Consider the following 24,384-nt stretch of genomic DNA (forward strand, 5'->3'; position numbering starts at 1 on the left):
AAAATGGGGTTACACTTTATTTTAAGGTGGCATTGTTACAGTGTAATTATACATTAAAGTACTGAGTACTTACTATATTGGTTTAGGGTTAGTTGCATGCAATTATGCATAATTATTACACAGTAAATACATGTAATATGTGTAACAAGGACACTAAAATAAACTGTTACCCAGAACAAATTTGAGGCCCAGACCACAAGATCACAACTAAACCTTTCGTTTTTAAAATTTTGTTACATAAACACACACACATACTGGAGGAGGAAAAAAAAATATTTTATTTATCTGAATAACATAACATTATGATTTATACAGTCAAATGTTCATACTTCATGGACAGAAAGTAAGCTTCCATGTCTAAGGCTTTTTCATTTTTAGTCAAATTTTTAATCCAACTTCTAATTTTTAATCTTCCATCCTTGATTTTATAATGAACCTCTTTTATTTATGGTAAATTACACAAAAAAATGCCTTCTGGAAGCTAAAGGCTGTTGAAACATTATAAACATAATTGAACCAGTGACAGCAAGAATTATGCCACTAAAATTGAGAAGTCTCCTCCTGAATCTTCAAATGAATTACATTTCAAACAAACGTAATTTAGTTGTAAAAGTGCTCACGAAGACTAAATTAAAGCAAGACATTTCACACCAATGTTTACAGTAAATTGCTGGATAGAGAATATAGAGTGCAATATAGGCACAGATATCAGTCACCCTACTAAACATGTCAATCAAAGAAAAAAATCTCAAAGTCATACATCAAAAGAAATTAAAATAGATAGGAAGTTAGACATTTCAGTTACACTTTATTTTAAGGTGTCATTGTTACAGTGTAATTATATAGTTAAGTACTGAGTAATATTAATTAACTACATGTACTTAGGGTTAGGGGGGATTAGGGTTTGGTTAGTTACATGTAATTATGCATAATTTACTGTTATTGCAATGTTAAGTACATGTAACATATGTAACAATGACACCGTAAAATAAAGTGATACCGACATTTCTCTTCATCCTCTTAGAAAGCATATTACTATTGAATCTAATCAGCACAGGCAGCATATCGTACAGCAGGGGTGTCCAATCCTGGTTCAGGTGAGTTTAATTAGTGCTGGAGATCAACTCTGCTGGACGCTGACCTTCCAAGAACAGGATCAGACACCTCTGTCCTAAACAATGAAGCTGAGAAATTACATGAGGGGTGTCCAATCCTGCCTCTGGAGGGTCACTATCCAGCGGAGTTTAGCTCCAACTCTATTCCATCTGATCAAGGTCTTCAGGGTGATAGAAACTCCCAGGCTGGTGTGAGATTGGACTTAATATTATCCCTCCTGGAGCAGGACTGGATCCCCCGAAATTACATGATGAATTCAAAGCAGATGCAAATGTTTCAGTTTAGGAGAAAATGGGAGTAAGGAAGAACTGTTGTTTTCCCAGAATCTGTGAAAAAAAAAGAATAATAATAACATACAGTTCCTGATAAATGATCCTGCTAACAAAATTTTTAAGACAGTAACTGAAATACATAAACCAACAAATGTTTTTACAGCATATGCTATAAATTACATATAGTATGACAGGGCCGTAGCTAGAGGATTCGGGACCCCCCGAAAAAATATTGATGTGGGCCCCCACCACCCTCCACCAATCTCATATACTGTTCAATAGATGAGCATGGAGGCCCACATATAACAGAAGATGGTGATGTTGTTGTAAAACCTTTATTTCTGAAATGTTTATATAAATATTACAACTAATAAAAACTAACAAAAAGAAAGAAATTGTTACATGATAATAAACCAATTTTAAAAAAGTGACAGCAAAATAATGTTTTTTTTTCCATCAGTCTGTTATAATTCCTGAATCAAAAAGTAAACATTTAGAAATTGACAAGAATGCAGTCAAAATTTAAAAATAAAATCATTTACTGTCTTATTTTTTAATAAAGATAATATGGAACTGGTGATATATTATTAAATAAAGCTATAATTTATTCATTCAAGCGCAGTGTGTTGTATTCGTGTTTTCTTATTCCCAGCGAAATATCAATACAACCTGTCTTTAAGAACGTCTTGAACGACTGGGATACAACAACTCTCCTGGCCTCCCTCTCCTTCTTTTCATGGTGTTTCTGGTTCCCTGATTTATGTTTTCTTTTTTTCCCGACATTTTGACTGCTGTCAGTCTTTGGTTCTGTTCACGAGCTGGGGTGCGACTTCTGATGTTTGTCACGGACTGAATAATTAATAAATACTTTAGATCGGACTAAACCATTTTTAGGGAGGTAAGAGAAGCAGAAATCTGGAAAAAATATTTCACCAAATTGCATATTTTTGTGGTATTCATTTAAATAGTAATATGAATAATAATATAAATATTAGAATTATTCATACATATATAGTATAACTGCTGGATTTTGTCTATAATTGTCACCACCTTTCACCCCACTAGCGACGGCCCTGAGTATGCATTTTGTAAATTACAAAGCAACAATTACTATTATCAAACTTTTTTTTTTTATTAATAATAATATGATCAGAACTTACAGTTGTGTGTTCACATGTCAGGCTCTACAAGAGAGAAAAACAAACATTAATTACATTTTTTGGTCTCCGTTAATTTCATTTCATTAGCCTCGTTTAATTAATTATCACAATGTTTTTTTGTGCAGTGAATTATTGGCTGTTGAGAGCGTGAAACAAAATTCATGAGACATTTAGAAGCCAAAAAAGAAAGAAAGAAAGATTAGTTAGAAAGAAAGAAATAAATAAAAATTAGATAGATAGATAGATAGATAGATAGATAGATAGATAGATAGATAGATAGATAGATAGATAGATAGATAGATAGATAGATAGATAGATAGATAGATAGATAGATAGATAGAAAATGGGCTTCTTTAAGCAGTGACCAGTTCAAACTTCAGATTTGTCCTCACCCCACGTGTAGGTCTTTTCAGGTTTCGCCATGTGACGGACTGTGCAGGTGTAATGCTCTCCAGGCTGGGGTTTGAACTCCACATATCTGGTCAGGTGGAACTTCCAGCCCTCTTCGAAGGCCAGGTCGGTCTGAATGCTGCCTTGGATCTCCTCCCCGTTCTTTTGGAGCTTAATGGTGATGTCAGGGGGGTGAAAGCCACTCACATAGCAGATCAGTGTGTTTGCTTTGCCGTACTCTCCAGGGTTGCGGCTGTACACTTGCACTGTTGGCTCAGCTAGAGACAACACAAAAGGAAACATTGTTATTTTGAAATCTGAATACTGTTGACACTTACATAGTGCAGTACTGCCTTTGGAAATGTGTTTACTGCCTTTGTCCTTATGTTTTATTTTTCATGTATCTTATTTACTTGTGCATGATGTATTCTGCGTAGTCTATAATTTTTCGTTATTATGGCAGTAAGTTTAACACAATAAATATTATAAATTAATTTTAAAATAAAATACTTTATTAAATAACATGTTATCATGAGTCATTTGAAAGAAACTTGATAACTACCAACCATTAATATCCAGTTAAACGAGTTTTTCTAAATCACATGGTTTTCCCCCTACGTAAGTGAAAGTGAAAGTAAAATGTTCGGGGGGTTTCAGACAAACAAACATGTCTTAGACATGTTTGAATAACATTTTTGACAGATTTCCGCATGCTATTTAAAGTTACAAAATAAATACGTTTGATATTTTAACCATTTTAAAGGCTTTTAACCTCCGTATTCCTTGCGTTTGCTGAAAGTACGTCATAGCCTATTGAAGTCGAAAAACATAATGATTCCTTAAAACTACTGAAGGATTCGAAAGTATTTGATATGTATTGCGTAAAAAGCATTGAAACACAAAACATTAATAATAGCATAAGAAGATTGGCAGAACAACTTTGTCGGAAAACAGAAGCGTTATACTTACATTCTTTGGCAAAACAACTAGCGCTCAGAAACACTAGAGCGACCACAGCGAGTTTAAACCACATGATTTTCACAGTAAGTAATGTATCAGTTTTCGATAATTCTTCTCAAAGTTATGGCCGAGTCGAGTTCACGTCTAGCCTTCTGCTCTCTGCCTAAACACAAAACGCGGAAGGACGGAAGTGGAAAAACATTCGGGTCAACAGATTAAACCCGATTAAACCCCGCCCTAAAATATTTTTTAGCAAATCATATATTGTCTTTTTCTGTTGCTAGGTGACAATAGGGGTCTGATGGTTGAGATGACTTCCATTACAGTTTTTTTAATATTTCATTATTCATTATAAATGATTTATTCGTGAACATATATATATATATATATATATATATATATATATATATATATATATATATATATATATATATATATATATATATATATATATTTTTTTTTTTTTTTATTCGTGTGCCTCATAATCTTTAATCAAAATAAATTCCTTGCAAAATTCTTGCAACGACATTCTCTTCTCTGATGACCTGTATACTGGCCTGAGGGTGAGGCAACCTGTCACTCACATGAGATCGACCAATAGCAAACCACAACCATCCAATCAGATTCAATTCGCCATGGACCAGAGTTGACAAAATCAGGTCCCGCCCTACACTAATGTGAATAATGCATAATTAATTCTAAAGTGAAGATCATGGTAATCCACATGTAATTATTGACTCAAGTTACTATATCCTTCTAAAGGAATTACTTATGATATATGATTTATAATGGCCTAAAAACCCCAAACGCAAGGACTTGTTCATTTTAAAACCTTTTTTTTATTTTTTTTTTTTATTTTTATAGAAAATTATTTATTTCAGCCTAAAATTGTTTTTATTAAGAGACAAATGCTTGGTGCTCCTTTAAGAAGCATAAAATAATTTGCCCAACTTTTGTGAACACATTTTTTTTTTAAAGTTTATATTAAAACAGTCGAGCCAAATGCCTATTTTGCAAATTATATCAATGTCCTACTCTGTTTATATAGCTACATCATGCCACATGTTTTCAGCATTGATAAATCATCTGGAGTGCCTTGAAACGCGCAGCATTATTTAAAGCTGCAGTCTGTAGCTTTTTTGGGTTAAAAATTATCCAAAATAAATTTTTGAGCAAGTACATAACCAGCCAGTGTTCAAAACTTGCTGTAGCTCGATTCAAAATGGTAAGCTTATAATAATGTTTTTAATTCCAGTGGTACTGGTGGATTTCCGCGGTAATTACGTCACATTTGTACATATAAAGAAGAGTCTCGGCTAGTAGGCTATGAGTGTGAAGATGCTGGAGGTGGAGATTTATAGCCTTTTCTCACAGCGCTTGATATAATCAAACTTCAGACTTGGGAGAAAAAAAGAGACAGCAAACGGCCCATGCAAAAACAAGGACAAATATCGGAAGGGCATTAAATGTAGTCACGCAATGCTGATGTTGTTAACATTAACAATTTGAAAACAAAGTATAATTTGCACGGTTTGACGTGATTTGATAAGCGATCATTAGATTTAATCGGCGCGATTTACTGCAATGCTTTTTTCCCCTTAGTTGGTCAGAACAACTTGTTCAGACGACATTTTCCGGTGAAAATTCTCATGTTGGTCATGATACTTCAAAAAGTATAATCTGTGATTGCGAACGACAGTCCCCACACCGGCTGGATCCACACTGACAGCCGCACATTCTCCTCAAAACATTGGATTCATCCGCGCTGTGCCATGCGGAGGCACAATGCACATAAAGAGGAAAAATTGCAGACTGCAGCTTTAATGCGTTGATGTAATATCCAAGGGGGTAATCTTTCAGCCAAAACTGAAGCTTCCCCGGGGGCCACCATTGATTAGCGGACCATCACCTGCTGTTAGCATTCCATTGACTCCCATTCATTTTGGAGTCACTTTGACAGCGAATAACTTTACATCTGAGGCGTTTAAAGACTCCATTTGTCCTTTATTTATTTCTAAAGAAACACGAAAATGTATAAAAGGCTCCATTACCTTGTATCTTACGTTATGGCCTCGTAAAAGCAGTTTTTGTAAAAAATAGGCTAACGATTGCATCATAACCACGCGACTCTCTGTCGCACAGTAGAGAGATTACCGTACGGGCAGGAGGAGAAGCTCGCGGGCAATCGGGGGGACGTGGAGGCAAAATGACAAAGTAATTAATCAGAATACTTAGCAAAAGTTTCTCCTGCTCCTAGCTCATGGACAGCTCCTACTCACGCTCTCCGTCTCTGCAAGTTTCGGAAGGGAATGATTCAGATTTCTCTTGGCACAGCTACTAGGAGACAGACGGGTTGCTCACGTCACATCTACGTCGTCAAGATCAGTTTGAGTCTGCGCAGTACGCTCAGCCATCAGGAAGTGAGTGCTTCTAATTTGCTTCACTTTTCTCCGTTGAATCCAATGGGGTCGCTGTGTCCATTTCTTTTACTGTCTATGGTAATTTCCACTGAAACAGGAAGACAGGGCGGGACATATCAAACAGCTCCTCCCCTTTTGTAAAATAGCCAATAGCGTTTTGTTTATATCACAGCTTGACCAGAGCCGTTGAGCTCTAACCGTTTCTCCTCATAATCTCCTCCATATTTCTTTAAAATATAGCACTCTGTGCAGAATTCAAATGGGTCCGATACGTTTTCTGGTCTGCGGCGACTCGCGCATATTTTGATCTGCTCTGTGATATCACTTCACGTGACACTAACGTGAAACCCGATTTAATTCGCTCCAAAAATATTTACACTGTCTGAATCGTTCCCTATCCCCTATATAGTGCACTATGTGCCATTCACTGTGTAAAATCGTAACTGTGTGAACAAGTGACCGATTTTAGCAGCTTCAGCGTATATGTATAATGTAGGGGGCGGGACACTTCAGACTCTAGTGAGCATTTGATTGGACAGAAAATCTGATGAGAAGCTGAAGTGTCATCAAAATCATTGATCCATATTGGCAGAAGTAAGTTTTGAATGCATATCATCTAAATGCGAATTGTGTCATTGTTTTGGAGCACTATAGCTTAGAGATAACAGTATAGCTGACATATTCATACTAAAAGCCAAAAAAACAAAAATATTTGATTTCATGGGGACTTGAATGCAAGATTGAATGCAATGAAAACCGAGTATTTTGTGTCATCAGTTTATGCAAGTCGTCTACCCTAAACACTGTGGTCATAGTATTTAATTCTCCTTAAATGTAGGCTAATTATTAGAATGAGCCCTCCTACATACAGCCCCCCCCCCTCTCTCTCTCTCTCTCTCTCTCTCTCTCTCTCTCTCTCTCTCTCTCACACACACACACACACACGCACTCATATCACCGCGAGTGCTGTGAAGACATGATTCAAACATTCACACTCTGGATTTCTCTAGTAAGCGATTCCACAAGCTGACCAGCTGTAATTCCTGAGGGAAAATCGCCTTTGCCGTCTTTGTAATTCCCATGTTCCTCGATCGTATTATTCAGGTAAATGTCTTCTTCTGCTATACTATATTTAAACAAATTAAAAATAGGCTAAATTTGGTTTTGTTGTAGCTTCTTATGGCTTATTATGCAGCGCTGCTTGCACCTTAATAGGCTATTACAGTCGTCGAGCTTTAAAGACTTCAAATATTGCAGAGCAACTTGAGTTTTGTCTGCCATTACTTTATTTGGATTGTTCAGTTATTTCACTCCACAGTCCCAGTCTATCTCTCTTTATATATAGGGCTCATGGGCACTCTCAGAGATCTTCAGTTCGCACTTCAGATGAAGATTGAGGAGTTACGGCAAAGAGATGCTCTTATCGACGAGCTGGAGCTTGAACTGGACGCTAAAGATGATTTGATACGACGACTGCAGGGGGAGCTCGACCGTCTGCGCCTCGCCGCTCCAGGCATCTCAGCTGCCACTGCTGGTACTGAAAGACGTTTTATTTTTTAAATGTCTTTTAAGCTATAGGCTAAGTCAGAAATAAAGTTTGACTTGATAGTTTTTTCTCCGATTTTTTTAAAATATACGTTTTTATATAAATTATTAAAAAACAATAACAAACATTATAAATAATAATAATAAAAAATATATTTTTTAAAATCTGTGTTAAAATGTGGCTGACGCAAATTAAACTGTTTTCACGCTCTGACGCCACATCCATTTTCACACACAATGAAAAATCGAGATGCAAATGGGACACTGACATCGACAGACAAGACAGAGCAGGTTATTTTTATATGAAACAGAGTCTCAGCTTTCAAATTATGTCAATTTTATTACGAAATTCAAACAATAAAAACCGTTTTGGCGCTCAAGCGGGACGTGAACCGATCATCTCTTCCTCTTTACTACTTGTTAATAGTAAATTAACACGAATGAACATCAGAAGGTATGTTGAAAGATACAGTAGGCCTACAACTTAAAGAAATGTATCCAGGGCCGTTTCTAGCCTTTTTGGCACCCTAGGCAAGATTCATATTGAGTAATAAGGAACCCCCCCCCCCCCCCCCCCAATTAAAATTTGGCATTAACAGTTTTACTCACTTAAAAGGACTTTGTTGCACTATGCTGGAGTAAAGTTAATAAATGATCGTTCTCTCCCATAGGATTTTGTGAAACTATGTTGGGTGGACCTCTGTCCCTCTAGGGGGTTTCGGGGGCATGCTCCCCCGCAAGAAAATTTTGTACATTTTAAGGTTAAATTAATGCATCAATCTGATGCACTTTGAGAGCTAAAAATTAAGAGCAAATATATAAGTATTCCTATGACGTAAAATCCATATAGCCAATAATATGTACTGTATAAATTAAAATGAATATTTCAAAAGTATATTTTACATTACACTATAGTATAGGAAAATTACAATACTTTTGTCCTAATTTCTTCACTTGCAAGAAATAAACCCTTTAGCTTTTATTTTGGAGAAAACACCAGATCACCATTCTGATCGCGTGAGCAAAGTGCGCACTTTTCTTTAAATCACGCAGCATAAACAGAATGCCTATAGGCTACTTAATTAAAGTATTGTGCTGTTTTATAAAGGCACAAAGCCATATCACGATTTCGATTTTAGTTCGTTGGCAAAATATAACGCTAGAGACCTTTATGTTAGGCTATAAATTTTACATCTCATGTGTTTGGAAAAGGGAGAAGAAGAGCGAGTTCGGCAAAAGGCGGATTCGAACTTCGGTCGAACGCATCTAAAGCTACTTTCAAGCACTTCACGCCCTACGACCTATGGCCACTGTAGATATTTAGAGATGGGCGTCTTTTTGCCAAAAAGACAGGCACTTAGTGCAAATATATGCTCCATTATAGGAAATGTATAAAAAGAAGGATTTTTCTTCCACTCGCTTGGACGAGAAAAAAATCTCTTGGTGTGGTAGGGGCTCTCACTGGCGCCCCCCAGCTGTTTGCGCCCTAGGCGACCGCCTAGTTTGCCTATGCCTAGAAACGGCCCTGAATGTATCATCATAGCATGTAATCGCTCAATCAGGGTTTCAACCGCGGAAAGAGGTCAATAATACAGCTTGTAAACACAATGTTACATTTACCTCAGAAAAACCCATTTGATAAACAGGATGTTATCTAGAAAAAATAAATAGAGGAGTATTTTGCTAAATATATGCACTGTATTACGTATTATATTTTGAATCATATAATTTAAAATATTATTACGCTATTAAAAAAGCATATTAAAGACCCCCTGTGGTGAAAATCAAGTCTATCTGTCTGTCTATGTGGTTTTTAATATGCTTTAAGACAAGCCATGAGCAAATTCATAATTCAACATTATTAAGTATCTTCTCATTAAAACTTCAGTGAACCAAAGACATTCTCAAAAGTCTCAAGAGAAGCCAGGTTATCCCGGTTTATTACATGGCTTGTCTGAATTCCAATGTAGAATGCGGTCTGTTATTTCTTTATAACAGACCGCTGCGGAGTATAACAGACCGTTGCCATGAAAAACAGCGCGTTGCTATGGACGCGGAACGGACTATTTTCTTTGGCGGAAGCAATACAATCGTTTTTAAATCAATAAACTCCTTTTTAAATCAATAATTCGTGTCAAATTATTTATTTATTTTGTAGGTAGCCATGTAATAAGCGGGATAATGTATAGAGAGGCGGTCGTTATAGCGAATAACAAGCCCTTCAGGCTGTCAAGACCCCTCCGCTTCGCGTCGGGGTCTCGTTCAGCCTGTCGGGCTTGTTATTCGCTATAACAACCGCCTCTCTATACATTATCCCTTACATATTTTACTGTTGGTATGAACAACCGTGTACATTTAGCAATATAGCAGGTGGATTATGTATATGATGTATATTACGATGTTATGATGAACTATGCTTTTCTCCACTGATGTTCCGAGTTGTTTAAAGCGTTTACCTAAGACTGTTTTTTAGAAGGTGCTCTTTGACTCTGAGATGGCGAACGGGAACATGGTTTGTGTAACATTAGCATCACATTATTAGCTTGATAACGTAGTCAAGCAAAAGGCTAATCATATCAATTACCATTATGTGTCCGGTGTTGTAGAGAGCGATACATTAAACACATTAACATTCTGATACATCGACTTGTAGACGAGCCTGTATAATTCACTCTTCCACTTCTTCTGAATCAGTTTTTGGTTCAAACATATACAGTATGGCTGAATTAAATTCAGTGTGCAGCGTTTATACAGTAAAGTTGACCGAGTGTATCTCTGAGCTGGTGTGAGTGAGTGGAGGCGTTGCTAATATAAGGGTGTAGAGTTACATACAAGCTATTTTAAGGCATTAAGAATATATTTTTTTCTCAGGAAAAAATGTTTAAACGTAATTTTAGTGATTACCGATGAGTTTTAAGAGGTACAGTTATTGACTACAGGGGGACTTTAATGTTCACAACATTGCTTGAGAGATTTTTAGCGCAATTTTCCTACGGACAAAATTGCGCTTGTTAACTCATGATTTCTGTTCTGTGCGTCTGTGCGCACCAATCTTGCACTTCTATCTACTCCTCAACCAGACCACCCAGAGACTTCGGGTTTTCGGCATTATGTTAAGGAAGGTCTAATCTCGGGAACGCACAAAAAAAAAATCCAGGAAAAGATTTACTATCTCTTAGTGTTGTGATCCCATGACGTGAGAAAATTGTGCTAAAACACTCACTGAGTTTTTATTACTTGTTTCCTTAATTGAGAAAAATTAACACATGTAGCTACTGTAGCTACCTTATATTTATTCAAATGAATCGATATTGAATCAAGATCGAAATCAAAACACAAGCTTATTAATTTAAATTGTGAAATTTGTGTCAAGCACTAATAAAAACAGTAGCCAGTTAGTGTACAATGTAAACATTGTGACATGTTGTCTCTAAATTTAATGAAATTCTGTTTAGTTACTGTACCAAATAATCAACTAATAGCAGTCACTACTCACTACTCCACCTTGTATGAAAATGTTGTGATATCACATAAAAAATGTGTGCTGGAAACGGCAAGATGCACATAATATTTCAAAAATGCGTTTAAAAACATTTGCAGTTTTTTTTCTTTTTTTCTTTTACCCGATAAGAAGACATGCGCATAAATTATAATACATTTACCAAATTACTCATTATTGATGTGCAACAAAAAAAACCTCATGTGACTTTTCCTCAACAGAGGATGTGATTGGATAACTGGACTAACCAGGGAACCCTTTTATTGCACAGCATATCAAATGTTGTTTTTTTTCACTCCGAAATGCCTAAGCCAAAGTCTGTCATCAAAGTGGCTGACTATAATTACCTGCCAGTCCCAGAAGCGTCTCACACGATTGCACTCCCAAACACCAGGTATCCGCCTCAGAACGCAAGATAACATGACAGTGTTTACTGGGTTTCTTCTGCAGATATGTGGAGAAATTTCAAGTCAGTAATATGCAAGTATTTCCTGACCTTTGTCTAACTGACATGCTTTCATTTTTTCCTATCTCTCGCTTTTAATTAAATCAAATACACTGCTGAACAATAACCACTAATTTGTATTCTGTAATATTATTTCTTATATGACAATTTTGTGACTGTTTATGTACTACAAACACTTCTGCATTGAGTCATCATGGATTTTATACAATGCAAAAAAAAAAGTGCTATCAGAGAATTAGGCAGAAAACATGTTTTATAGTTTATATACTATAATAAAGGCTGCGTTCAACTTCATCAAGTGGGCGAGGGAGTTTATTTGGACAGACCCTCGACCCCTCGATTTTGACAGAGGGAGTGAGTCTACTCAATATGTACACTTCAGGCAGATCCATAGACCACAATGCAACATGATTGCGATGTCACTGTCAGGGTTATGTTCTGTCTTGTCTTAGTTTTCATGATGTTCAGTTTCTGTTTTCCTTTGACCCAGTTTTCCCATGTGTTTTATTTGATTCATCCTATTGACCTGTCCCTCATTAATTAATTTGTTAGCTCTTTTGTTTGCCCTGTGTATTTAAGTCCTCAGTTTCTGTTAGTTCTTTGTCCTGGATTGTTTCATGTCAATGTGTACGTGGTTGTGTTGTTCTTCTATTTATTATTTTGATTCATGGATTAAAAAACTATTTTGCATATCTCCTTCGTCGGTCGTTTAATTACAGCCATCCACCGTGACAGGATCCAGGACCTACAAAGACTCAGTGCATGGATCTGGCTGACAGAAGAAGACAGGCTGAGGACAATCTTCTGTACACCATCTGTCAAATGGTTGACCTCTAGAGCGTTATGTGGAGGAGTTTTTGGAATATTCCCATCTGGTGAGCAGGAGCGATTCTACGCTCAATGCCTGCTTTTGGATGGGACTGGATGATGATTTATTTTAAATTCTTGCTCCTGGAGAATGTTATACACCCTTAGTTCAGTGGTTCTCAAACCTGTCCTGGAGTACCATCAGCCTTGCACATTTTGTATGTCTCCCTATATCTGACACACCCATGCTCATGAGTTGAATCAGGTTGGATAGATGAGGGAGACATCCAAAAATGAACAGGGCTGGTGGTACTCCAGGACAGGTTTGAGAACCACTGCCTTTATTTGATTATATTAATTACGTCCTCTGGCTAAATGGTTCGGATTTCATGGTGTCATCATTTCATGATGAATTTAAAGGACAATACAAACCCTCATCCAGTCCCATACCGAGAGCGTTTGGGTGCTCCAGCTCACCCCGAACTTGCGACCGAACGCTCCACATCCATCAACATCGGAACCATCTCATTCATTCCTCCAGTCTTCCCTCGAGCCCGGAAGATGGTTTCGAACAGCGTTGACCTGGTAGCAGAAGTCCTGCGTTTATTCCCATCCAGGTGGCTCTGAAGAAATCTTCCCCACATCCAGAGTCCACTCCTAAGTCCATTCCAGTGGGGGAAATTCCCAAGTCAGTTCCCGAGACTGAAATTCCACAGTGGGAGTAATCAGCGAGTCCGTTCCATTTTGAAATTCCCGAATCTGTTCCAGTCAGTGAATTTCCAGAGTTTGCTCTAGAAAGTAAAGTCCCTGAGCCTGCTCTCGACAGGGAAATTCCAGAGCGTAGCCCAGAGAGTGATGCACTGTCCATAATGGCTCTGTCTTTATGTGTCTGGGCCACACATATCCACTCCGCCTGCTCCCGCTCCTCTGTAGTACGTCTGGATTACATACTACACACATTCATACTATATAGAATGTACTTTTTTTTGTGATTGTGTAGTAATACTTATTCAAAATAAGTACCTACACAAGACAGTATGCGACTTTGGACACAGCCCTTGTCTGCTACCTATGGCTATATAAGGGATATCCTCTAAAAGTCATAAGTTATTACTTCTACGCGTCCGTTTTGAAGTTTCTGGGAGAGAGCGCTCTCTGGCTTCCAGTATGAAAGAAACATACTTTACATGAGACTTTAGCGCTCCATAATGTTCACATCGCTTCAATTTGGATAATTAATCATCAGGTCATGCATAGACTATCTCGTCTCTTTGAATTTGAATCTTGCCCAAAGAAAAGAAAACACACTTGCCCAAAGAAAAGAACAGCGGACGAATTTGCGTTTTATTGAAAGTGCAGGGACATGTCATATTCGCTTCTATTGCATGCTTAGCAATATATTTTTAAATAATTTCACTAGCAATTTTTTGCTGTCATAATCTTTCATCAAAATGCCAGAAACTTACCCCTGTGATATTACTCACTTTACCTTCTAGCATATGAAAGGCCACAACTTACTTTCTTCTGTGGATGATAAAAGATATTTTGAATTTTATTTTACCATATATTTGAAGTCCAATATTTTTTAGTTGCCAACATTCTTCAAAATATCTTTTATATTCCACACATATCTCTTCTGGGAATGGATGGTGTGAACTTCTCTGCCCTGTTTCCACCTGGTGTTAAGATGCATTTTCAGTCCTCCGATCACAAGTGGTCAGCCGAGACGTACTGTTTCCACCTATTAAAATGCATGTCTTCTGTGACCACTTCTGATTGAATTTCTTTGTGACACTCCCCTCTTATTTTGTCACTCTACATCACTTTCTAGGTAGCAAGGATTTATTGTACAAACACTATTGACTGAACAAACCCATGTTACGTGGATTGTGTGTGATCAGAAAGGAAGCAACTGAAAAGGATAAAGAAAGCAGCTGCAATTTCGTTTGTAATCCATGTGTTTTGCTACAATGCAGCAAAGTTTGAATTGCATAATGTTTTGGTGCGTTTTCTTACAGCACGTCCCACAATGATTATGTATTAGGTCAGTAGGCGACGCGTAGGTGGCCTTTTGTTAAATACACTACAAAAGCAATTCGGTTGAATGTGTTTTCAAATAGCTCTGGAAATGGTCGAAAGTGGACAAGCTCAAAATGTTTTATGCCCCGTTTTCACCTGTATTTAGCGACGCCAACTTGCTATCAGATAAATGACAATGCATCAGGGCCTTTGTATTCATTTGCATTGGTGGTTGCTGAATCACTTCGTATTTGCATAAAGATAAACTTTGCGAACTCTAGCAGCTCAACATTGTCACTCCCGTTGAAGCCCCTCCACATTGCCAGTGACTGTTTTTTGATAGGTTACACAGCGATGTAATGGTTGGTCCTTAGGAGACTTTTCTAATTCTGGTTTCCTTAGTACATGTTCCTTATGAACATTACTGTGGCTAAGTTGTCGCATCTAAGAGTGCAAACACTGGACTGCATGGTTCCACACACATACACACATTTTGAATTGTTACTGGCATTTGAAGTTTATGTTAATTGAGTTTTAAATTAAGTAATATTTTAAACTGTTATAAAGTACAACCTACTGAATACCAATAGACAAAGTCAAGAACGAAAGAAGAATACATCAGTGCAACCAAAATTATCTGTGAAAAAGCAAACATTTTTATATGCAGTATACATCAACACACTGCTCAGAGTTCAGATGTGATTACCCAGTCTTTTTTTATCTTATAAAAACATCTCATTACCGGTATTCATCTTTACTCTCTTTTCATTTGCATTTAGGTCAACAACGTGCTTCTTCCCTGAGAGTGAGGAGAAAAGCTCTGGTTACAGATTCAGTAACCATGGAGCCAAAACTAGTCTTACAAAACCCGCCAATCAGTCATAGCAAGAGTGAAGAGTAAGAACCCTCCTAAAATTTTAACACATACTCATGTCTCCTAGTGCTAGATTTCCCCAGTGTAACTTTTTGTCTATCTTTATTTCTTTCAGGTCAAAGAGGCTGATAGAATCGGCTTTAGCAGAAAATGAGTGCATGAAATATCTAGACAGGGATCAGATGCTGTGTTTGGTGGATTCTGCCTATCCCATCACGCTCAAACAGGGTGTGTGTTTTGTCCAGGAAGGGGATAATGGAACCCAGGCATACATTGTTGAAGGTGAGGAAGAGTGCAAGAATGCAAGAGTTGTTCTCACCTCATAATCCCTCTCAGAATGGTACATGTTTTCTTTGGACTGATACTGCATATTGATTTGTGAGCATGTCTGAACATTCACAGATCCCAGTGCTTACATGGTTTTCTTATAACCTATTGCTCAAAAGTCACTCATTATTAGCCGAAGTCTAGTCATGCCTCCAGGCTTATTTTGAATTATTTATTTCTTTATGGATTGCAGTGAGATGTGCTTATGTTATGGTACTGTTCATCTTTTTCTTTAAGCTCCTAGTTACCCTTCATCTCTCTTACCAAAGTGACAAATATAATAATCATTTTGGCCACAGCCTGACTTTTAAGGGGGTAGCAAAACAGACAAGAAGCGCAGCACCACATCGCGTCTAGGACAACTCGAGGTATCACACACCGAACAGTACTTTCTCAGTTTATGGCCAGCAATATTGTTTTGTTTAAGGACATTATTAAGATAATGTCTGTACTATGTTATGATTGTACTGTACAATTATAAATACAATTGTGTCTGAGTCTGCCTTCTGAACACTTTCCCTCAAGGCGTACGTTAATTGAGAATCTCACCTGAAAATCCAATAACATCAGCAATTTTCATCCACGCATCTGATTTATGTAAGTGAATGTAAAACTAAATGTATCTTGCATCACAGGGTGAAGTCAGTATGTACATTAACGACGGTTTGAGACAAATATTCAGAAAATTTAATATAAAACTATGTAAATTGTTCTCTGTGGTGCGGCAGTATTTTAAACAGGGTACTGAGCTGTAGCTGGGCGCCGCAGACACCGAATGTGGCTGCCGGTGTGTGTACACTCATAGAAAATAATGTGTTTGCATTTTAAAGACGTGGAGTGGTACGACGCTTCTCGTCCGGTGTGCGACCCCCTTTAAACTTTTAGTAAAGTTAAATGTTTCCTTCACCAGCAATAACAGACTCCCTGCAAAATCTGATATATGTGACAATACTGTGATGAAATCAATGCACAAATGCTTAAAAACAGATTAAAATGGTCAGGGACCTTGATTAATTTATCCGTTCATAAGCTTGGTGTCACCGTTTCTCCCTGCCTTGTTTGTCGTCATGGTCACTGATTTGATTTCGTCATTGTGTTCAGGTGTGTGCGTGTCATTATCTCCCCTACTTAAGTTCAGTTCAGTTGGTGTGTTTTAGTTGGGTCTCGTCTCTGTGTTGTTGTGTTTTGGATGTTCCGTGTTGGAGTTTCCTCGTTGGAATTAAAGCCTGTCTACCTTCTTCATCATCTTCGTGTTATTCATGTGTTGAGTCTCTCCCACACCACCCGTGACAGAAAACCTGACCCAAAACGTGCCTCTGTGCGTTGAAGTGGAACCTGTTTGTTGAATGGTGTTCTACTCACCAGGAGAACCCCCGAACTTACTCGATCAGAGCAGTGCTTTCCTTCCTGCAAGAAGGGCTGAAGCGAAGGCTGTCTCCCTCCACCCTTAAAGTGTATGTTGCTGCTATCGCCGCACATCATGATGCAGTTGATGGTAAATCACTGGGAAAGCACGACCCGATCATCATGTTCCTGAGGATTAAATCCACCTCACCCACTCTCGATACCCTCTTGGAATTTGTCTCTGGTCCTTTCGATCCTTTTTGAGCCTTTGCAATCAGTAGAGTTAAAAATTCTGTCCTGTAAGACAGTACTCCTGGTTGCATTGGGCACCATCAAGAGGGTAGGGGACCTGCTTGCATTTTCGGTCAATCAATCATGCTTGGAATTCGGCCCAGCTAACTCTCATGTGATCCTGAGACCCCGGCCCGTATACGTGCCCAAGGTTCCTACCACTCCCTTCCGGGACCAGGTAGTGAACCTGCAAGCGTTGCCCTCGGAGGAGGCAGACCCAGCCCTGGCTTTTCTCTGTCCCATTTGTGCTTTGCGCCTATACATGAACAGAACGCAAAGCCTCAGGACCTTTGTCTGTTACGGAGGCCAGCAGAAGGGATAGGCTGTCTCCAAGCAGAGGATGGCCCACTGGATAGTGAATGCCATCGCCTTGGCTTACGAAGCCCAAGGTGTGCCTTGCCCACTCTGGTTGAGAGCTTACTCCACTAGGAGTATCGCTTCTTCCTGGGCGCTAACACACGGCGCCTCTCTGACAGATATCTGTAGATCTGCAGGCTGGGCGACACCTAACACATTCGCTAGGTTTTATAGCCTACGCGTTGAGCCGGTTTCTTCCCGTGTGCTTGCTTCAACCAGCCAGTAACACCGAAGTTCCTGTTCTAGTGTCGGCTTGCTGCGCCACTCCCCTCCACATGGAACGGATACGTGCGTTTTTGGCTCCAGTCGAGTTCCTGACCAAGGCAAACCCTGTGGAGTTCCTCCGCACACTTCGGCAGTCGGACGTAGCGGAGCGTCCAGAACCAGGTCTAGTAATCGTATGCTTGTGTAACCTGTGCTAGACTGGGTCCCATATGTTGTGATTAGGGGTTTCACAACTACTGATTTTTGCTAGTCGACTAGTTTTGCATAACAGTCGACAAATAGTCGACTAGTTGTTAAATTATTTATTCATTAAATTGACGCATTAACGCATTGAGCATTGTTAAGGAAGACATAGAGGAAGGAGTTCTGGTGAATCATTGGAAATGTATTTTTGAAATTCAGAAATAAAATTATAAATAAATTCATCAGTTATTCTTTTCATCAACATGTGTTAATACAAAAACAGCAGCATTCATTAAAAACATTCTTGTAATTAAAACATTGTTATGAACCGCGCCACACCACGCGCATCAGTGAACGTTGCAGATAAACATTGCCACATGGCTAGCCTCAGACAATAACATTGTCAACATCACAACTCTGAGTTTTGCATATAGTTTTTACTGTGCATTTTTCATTGCATCTTTAAGCAAATATCATTTAAGCATGTATAGGCAAATACAAGTTTGACGTAGGTTACTGAACCACTATATTTTTGTATAGCCGGCGACACACTGGCTGCGTGGCGTGAGCGTCTCAGCTTAACAGGTTGGAGTTTGCACACTGCCTGCGTAAGACACGCGTCTCAGGCGCGGCTCGAGCCACGCAGAAAACGCGTGCATGCTAGAAATACAGTAAGTGTTCCAGCAACGGGAGTGGTCTCTGGCTAGAGCGCAGAACAGCGGAGTTTGTATGGACCGAAGTGCATGCCTGAGCTTGTGTTTTGGGTTAAGCTGCGTTGCTTTGACATTGTGGAAAATAGAATAATAGAAACAAAATGTATTAGTCTTTTTACCCGTTATTATCAATCTAAATTAATGTAGTTTTTAATTTAACTTAATTTAGTTTTTCTTTATTTAAATTTAGTTTTTCTTTATTTAAATTTAGTTTTTTCTTTATTTAAATTTCATTTTTCTTTATTTAAATCTACCCTTTACTGTGTCAGTAATTTGTTAGTCAGAAAAATATTAGACTACCTTAAAAGTATTGCTTAACTGTTAAGCCTTAACAGACTGTGTGCGTTTTATATCACTAGTGCAGTGTCCATTCTCGGAGCATATAAGCCCTGCCCGCGTGAGGTGCGGCGCTTCCCGCTCGCGCTGTTCTGTAGTTTACTAAAAGTTTATTAATTCTGAATGTGTCGCGTTTCAATGTTAGTTCTAAACTTACCCGTAGCAGGCTGTTCCTCATCCTCTCCTACCAGCTGAGTCAGGTGTGCCAGGGCATCCCCTCTGATGTGTCTACATTTTCTGTGAAGTATTTCCACACATAGGATGACCTTGACCGTTTTGGACGCATAGGTACCTCAACGCCTGACGCCATTTTGTTTCCGACTAGTCGATTAGGGCCGACAGCGCCGACTAGTGGTTGTGACAGCCGACTAGTTGATGAAACCCCTAGTTGTGATCCCTGCGGAGATCCCATATGTGTATTCTTTCACGATCAGCTCCCTGCAGTAAGCCTGTGCCTTTCCCTTGGCAGAGTCAGCTCTGCCGTCACTGTCCGGTGTAGTCTCCCCCTTCTCAGGCAGGAGCCACCCCAGTGACATTCCATATGTTGTACTGCCCCTACCTGCCAGTCCATATGTGTATCCTCCACATGTTGCATCCCTTCGGGTAGGATGTGGCTTCTGCAGCGTCCCTCTCCTCTGGAAAGGCAAGCTTTCCCAGTGTTATTGAAGAGTTCCTCTGTGTGGTTTATATCGGAACAACAGTTCAAACTCTCCCTGTTCGAACAGTTCGAACTCGCCCCAGTCAGTAGGGGGTCTGAGAAGCTTGCTCAGGGCACTGGAAATGGCAGCAACCGTGGTGTTTTCCATAGGGATCCCAATTACAACGGCACGTCGACGTAACATCGAACGTGACTGACTGAAAAGGAACGTCTCGGTTATGTCTCGGTTACGTATGTAACTCTTGTTCCCTGAAGGATCTCGTTCCCTGACCATCGCTGTATGGCCACCACAATCTCGGCTCCTCAGTGAAAAACAAAAGGAGTTGCATTCCGCTTCCGAGTTTATACCCACGCTTCGGGGCGGGGCGCGAGATGCAGATCTCGCACGCCAATGTGCATTGGCTCGTTCTGTAGTCAACCAACAACTGACCGACAACCAACAACTGAAGCACAGAGGTTTAAATACACAGACAAACAAGCTAAAAAAGATAACAAGGGGGTGTGGCTAATTAGAAACACCTGGGAGACCTAATAAGCAAGAAAAACTACAAAGGACTACAAAACATGACACAGAACAGGAAATAACAAAAGTGCACACAAGACAAGGGAAACACAGGACAGGAAACATTACAGTAATATGCCAATGGTGCAAAATTCTGTAACAATTAATATTTATTTGCATGTACATTTAATTTGAATGATTTTATACATGTTGGACGAAGCCAAGCTGCATTCTAATTATATATATCTGTTAGTCCAACTTCATTTAAAATAAAGACTTGTGCTTTATTCTGATTAAAATCAGAACAAGAACAAGCAGCAAAGAGTCAAATAGAATTCTTAAAGATACAGTATCAAAAATATCCTGTTTAATTCTAAAGGTTGAAGAGAAGGTGCAAAACGGTCATAAAAATAAATTGTCATTGGTGTAAGACACTTGACTAACATTTCAAGTGGACTTCAGACAATCATTTGTTCTGTTCCTTTCTCTGACTGAGGCACAGTAATTAGTATGCACCTCCCATAGCATTTGCAGGACCAGGCAGGTAGCAAGAGAAGTGAGACTGACCTGCTTCTGGGAAAATAGAGTGAGAGAAAACATTCCTGCTGGTTATGTGAGGTGGAATGAGTTTTAAAATCTCAGTGTGTGTCTAAATACCCAGGTTGCAAGTGAAAAAAAAAAAAGGATGGAGAGCAGGAGAAGAGATCTATCACCATCCATTAAAGTGTTCATCAATACCTGTCCGTGAGCTGTGATAATCCCCATCCGTGATTTGTTAAGAAGTAGGGCAGTATTTGTCCTGATGTGCCAGATTGTTTTGGCTCTGGGCTTCTCCGTGCCAAATCGGTGATGGGTCAGATTCAGATCATCTGTCTATGTGACAGGCATACTGTCACTCAACACCTGTCTCTCCCGGCAACCTTGAGGTGTGTGTGTATGTATGTGTGTTTGTTAACAGAGGGAAAATTGGAGGTATCCAGAGCTGGCCAGAGGCTGCACATCATTGAGCCGGGGATGATGTTTGAAGAACTGGCCCTCATTCATAACCACACCTGCTCCACTACTGTCACAGGTATTGACACATGTCTGCACACACACACACACACACACACACACACACACACACACACACACACACGCACACACACACACACACACACACACACACAAACAGGCGCACATATCTTTGTGGGGACTCTCCATAGACGTAATGGTTTTTATACAGTACAAACTGTATATTTTGTCCCCTTACACTAACCCTACCCCTAAACCTACCCATCACAGGAAACTTTCTGCATTTTTACATTTTCAAAAAAATATCATTTAGTATGTTTATTAACCCATTTCCCTCATGGGGACCGCTGGCTGGTCCCCACAATGGAGGTGATCTCAGGTTTTACTACCCTTGTGGGGCCATTTGGTTCCCACAATGTAATATAAACAAACACACACACACACACACACCCACACACACACACACACACACACACACACACACACACACACACACACACACACACACATTCTTGTATATCTATCTTTATGAGGACATTCATTGACACAATTCAATCTCTAGCCGCTTACCCTAACCTTACCCATCACAACTAAGTGCCTAACCCGAACCCTGACCCTAAACCGACCTTTAACCTCATTATAACCTTATCCCTAAAACAGGCCTTTAAAGGGGTCACAGAAAGTGAGGACCAGCCAAAATGTCCTCACTTTACTCTCTTTGTCCTCACTCCAATGGTCTAAAACTCAAACTGGTCCTCACAAAGATAGTTGTACACACACACACACACACACACACACACACACACACACACACACACACACACACACACACACACACACACACACACACACACACACACACACACACACACACACACACACACAAACTCACACTCTGTCACAGATAATACCTGTGACAGATTAACTCACTCACACACGCAGAGCTCAGAGGGCTTAATGGAGTCATTTGTCAATAAATGAGGCAGTTGTTGACATACAGTAGGAGTAAAGAGATATAAAATGACTGTTGATAGTATAGATCATATCATTTGGTTTTGGAAGTTTTTAGTTCATACTGAGAAATCTGTCTTTTGATTACAGACTTTGGGGGTTTGTTCAAATCAGTTTGAGATCTCTTCTGAAACTCTTTAAAGTCACCATATATTCAAAATGGATAATTCTTGCTGTTTTTTTATTTATTTATTATTATTATTATTATTGCAGTATTTATTTAAATAATTTATCCATGCACATCATTATAATTATTTCTTTTAATATGTGCCCTTTTAATCTTTAATCAAAATAACCTCTCTCTCCTCCCTCTTGCAATGACATATCTTCTCTTATAATGTGTTAACTGGTGTGAGGGCGGGGCAACCTGTCACTCATATGAGATCCACCAATAGCAAACCACAACCATCCAATCAATTCCCTGTGAACAAATTCAAGTCCTGCCCTACATTTGTTCTTGTTCTAAAAGCTGTTTCAAACAGATATACGTCACAATAGGACAGAAAAGATGATCGCAACTTCAGTTTCATGTTAACTTTAAATTAGACAGTATATGAGATTACTAAGGTTTGTGTCTTATTTTTCAGGAAAAAAGATCTGAGAAGCAGAAGAGTTGAAAAAAAGTCAATTTATTCGTATTGTTGCCCAGGCGAAGCAGTTGAGATAGTAAAGATCTCATTTGAAAATTATTTTGTAGAAAATGTACTCCAAAGTTGTTCATATAATGAGTGTAGTAGTGCTACATATGTCATGTTTTCCCAGTTTAATCCCACTTGGGATGCTCTGAGTGTGTCTGGGTAATCAGAGTATTCCCAACCTTCCGCCATCTGAAGCTGTACTGAGAGATCAGGGGAATATGACATCAAAGGAAAAATCACATCAATTCTCAGCCTACAACACACTACACTAGAGTCCACAAAACATACTGCATATTGAATGGACAGATCTACAAAACCCACATGGTTGTGATTTTTATGTTGATCCTTCAAGTCTTATTACACTAGTTTTCTTTGGTAATTTTGGAAAATATTACCTCTTAATTTTAATACAAAATGCAGCTGTATCATATGAATCCTGTTTCCACTTCAGAATAAAAATTAAAAAAGGTAATTGTAAGAAAAAGTCACATTGTGAAGTCACGTTGTGAAACACAAAGTCACAGAATTGCAAGATGTCACAGCGAATATTATTATTGTTATTTACATGTAAACACATTGATTGCATGTTAAAAAAAAAGGGGTTCTGTAGAGAAAATTAGTCATTTCTGTGTGTCTTTCTCCAACCCTGAAGATGATATCTTTGTCAGGTAGATGAATTAATGTTCATTCTTTGAGGCGTATCCCCCACAGCATGCTTTGATTTATGACTCTCTCAACACCTCTTCTCTCTCTTATTTCACATACTCTCTTGAGCCCATTCTGAGCCACAGGGACATCAGCTAGACCTATTAATTTTAATATAGCATAAAAAACAAGGAATAAGGTCTGAAAGAAAGAGAATGAGCTAAAATGATGGATTGAAAGTGAATGGAGGATCCAATCAAGTCATATAATTTTTTACCAGATCTTTCTTTTCTTCGACAGAGAATGTCAGACTTGATTGTGTGTCAATGTGTCATGTCCTTTTCCAATTCTGCATTTCTCTTTTATTTTCCCACTCTCAGTCTCTTTTTCTGAATTTTCAGGCTTTTTCCACCCTTATACCCTATTTATTTCAAGACTCTCTTCAAGCTTTCCTCAACTCTTTTCTTCAGCTTTGTTCAGGTCTTGTGTTTGGTGACAGCCTGTAATTGCTTTTTTTCTTCTTCTCTGTTTCTTTTTTGATCTTCGCTGTCTAACCTGATCTCTTCTATAGGTCTAAGTAAAAGATAAACAGTTTTCTCAATCAGGGAAGCT

At 38.8% G+C, this 24,384-nt stretch overlaps 2 protein-coding genes across 2 annotated transcripts in view; one reads left to right on the forward strand and one right to left on the reverse strand.

Annotated features, from left to right (window-relative positions):
- Positions 1–255: 255 nt before the first annotated feature.
- On the reverse strand, positions 256–4,132 carry b2ml (beta-2-microglobulin, like). Its single transcript, XM_081349272.1, has 4 exons — positions 3,908–4,132; positions 2,941–3,216; positions 2,549–2,572; positions 256–1,442 (listed from the first exon to the last, which is right to left on the reverse strand). Exons 1-3 carry the CDS (start codon positions 3,969–3,971, stop codon positions 2,559–2,561), a joined length of 354 nt encoding a protein of 117 aa, XP_081205398.1. The 5' UTR covers positions 3,972–4,132; the 3' UTR covers positions 256–1,442; positions 2,549–2,558.
- Positions 4,133–7,668: 3,536 nt separating this feature from the next.
- Positions 7,669–24,384, forward strand: part of prkg1l (protein kinase cGMP-dependent 1, like) — a gene marked incomplete at both ends in the record, with an annotated part of 39,466 nt that continues 22,750 nt past the window's right edge. The window contains 4 exons of the mRNA XM_081348238.1: positions 7,669–7,852; positions 15,434–15,551; positions 15,644–15,810; positions 21,423–21,536. Of these exons, the coding sequence (XP_081204364.1) occupies positions 7,669–7,852; positions 15,434–15,551; positions 15,644–15,810; positions 21,423–21,536 (583 nt within the window). The remainder of the gene's footprint in view (positions 7,853–15,433; positions 15,552–15,643; positions 15,811–21,422; positions 21,537–24,384) is intronic.

Source organism: Scardinius erythrophthalmus (assembly GCF_964197995.2).
Source record: "Scardinius erythrophthalmus genome assembly, chromosome: 20".
Lineage (NCBI taxonomy): Eukaryota > Metazoa > Chordata > Actinopteri > Cypriniformes > Leuciscidae > Scardinius > Scardinius erythrophthalmus.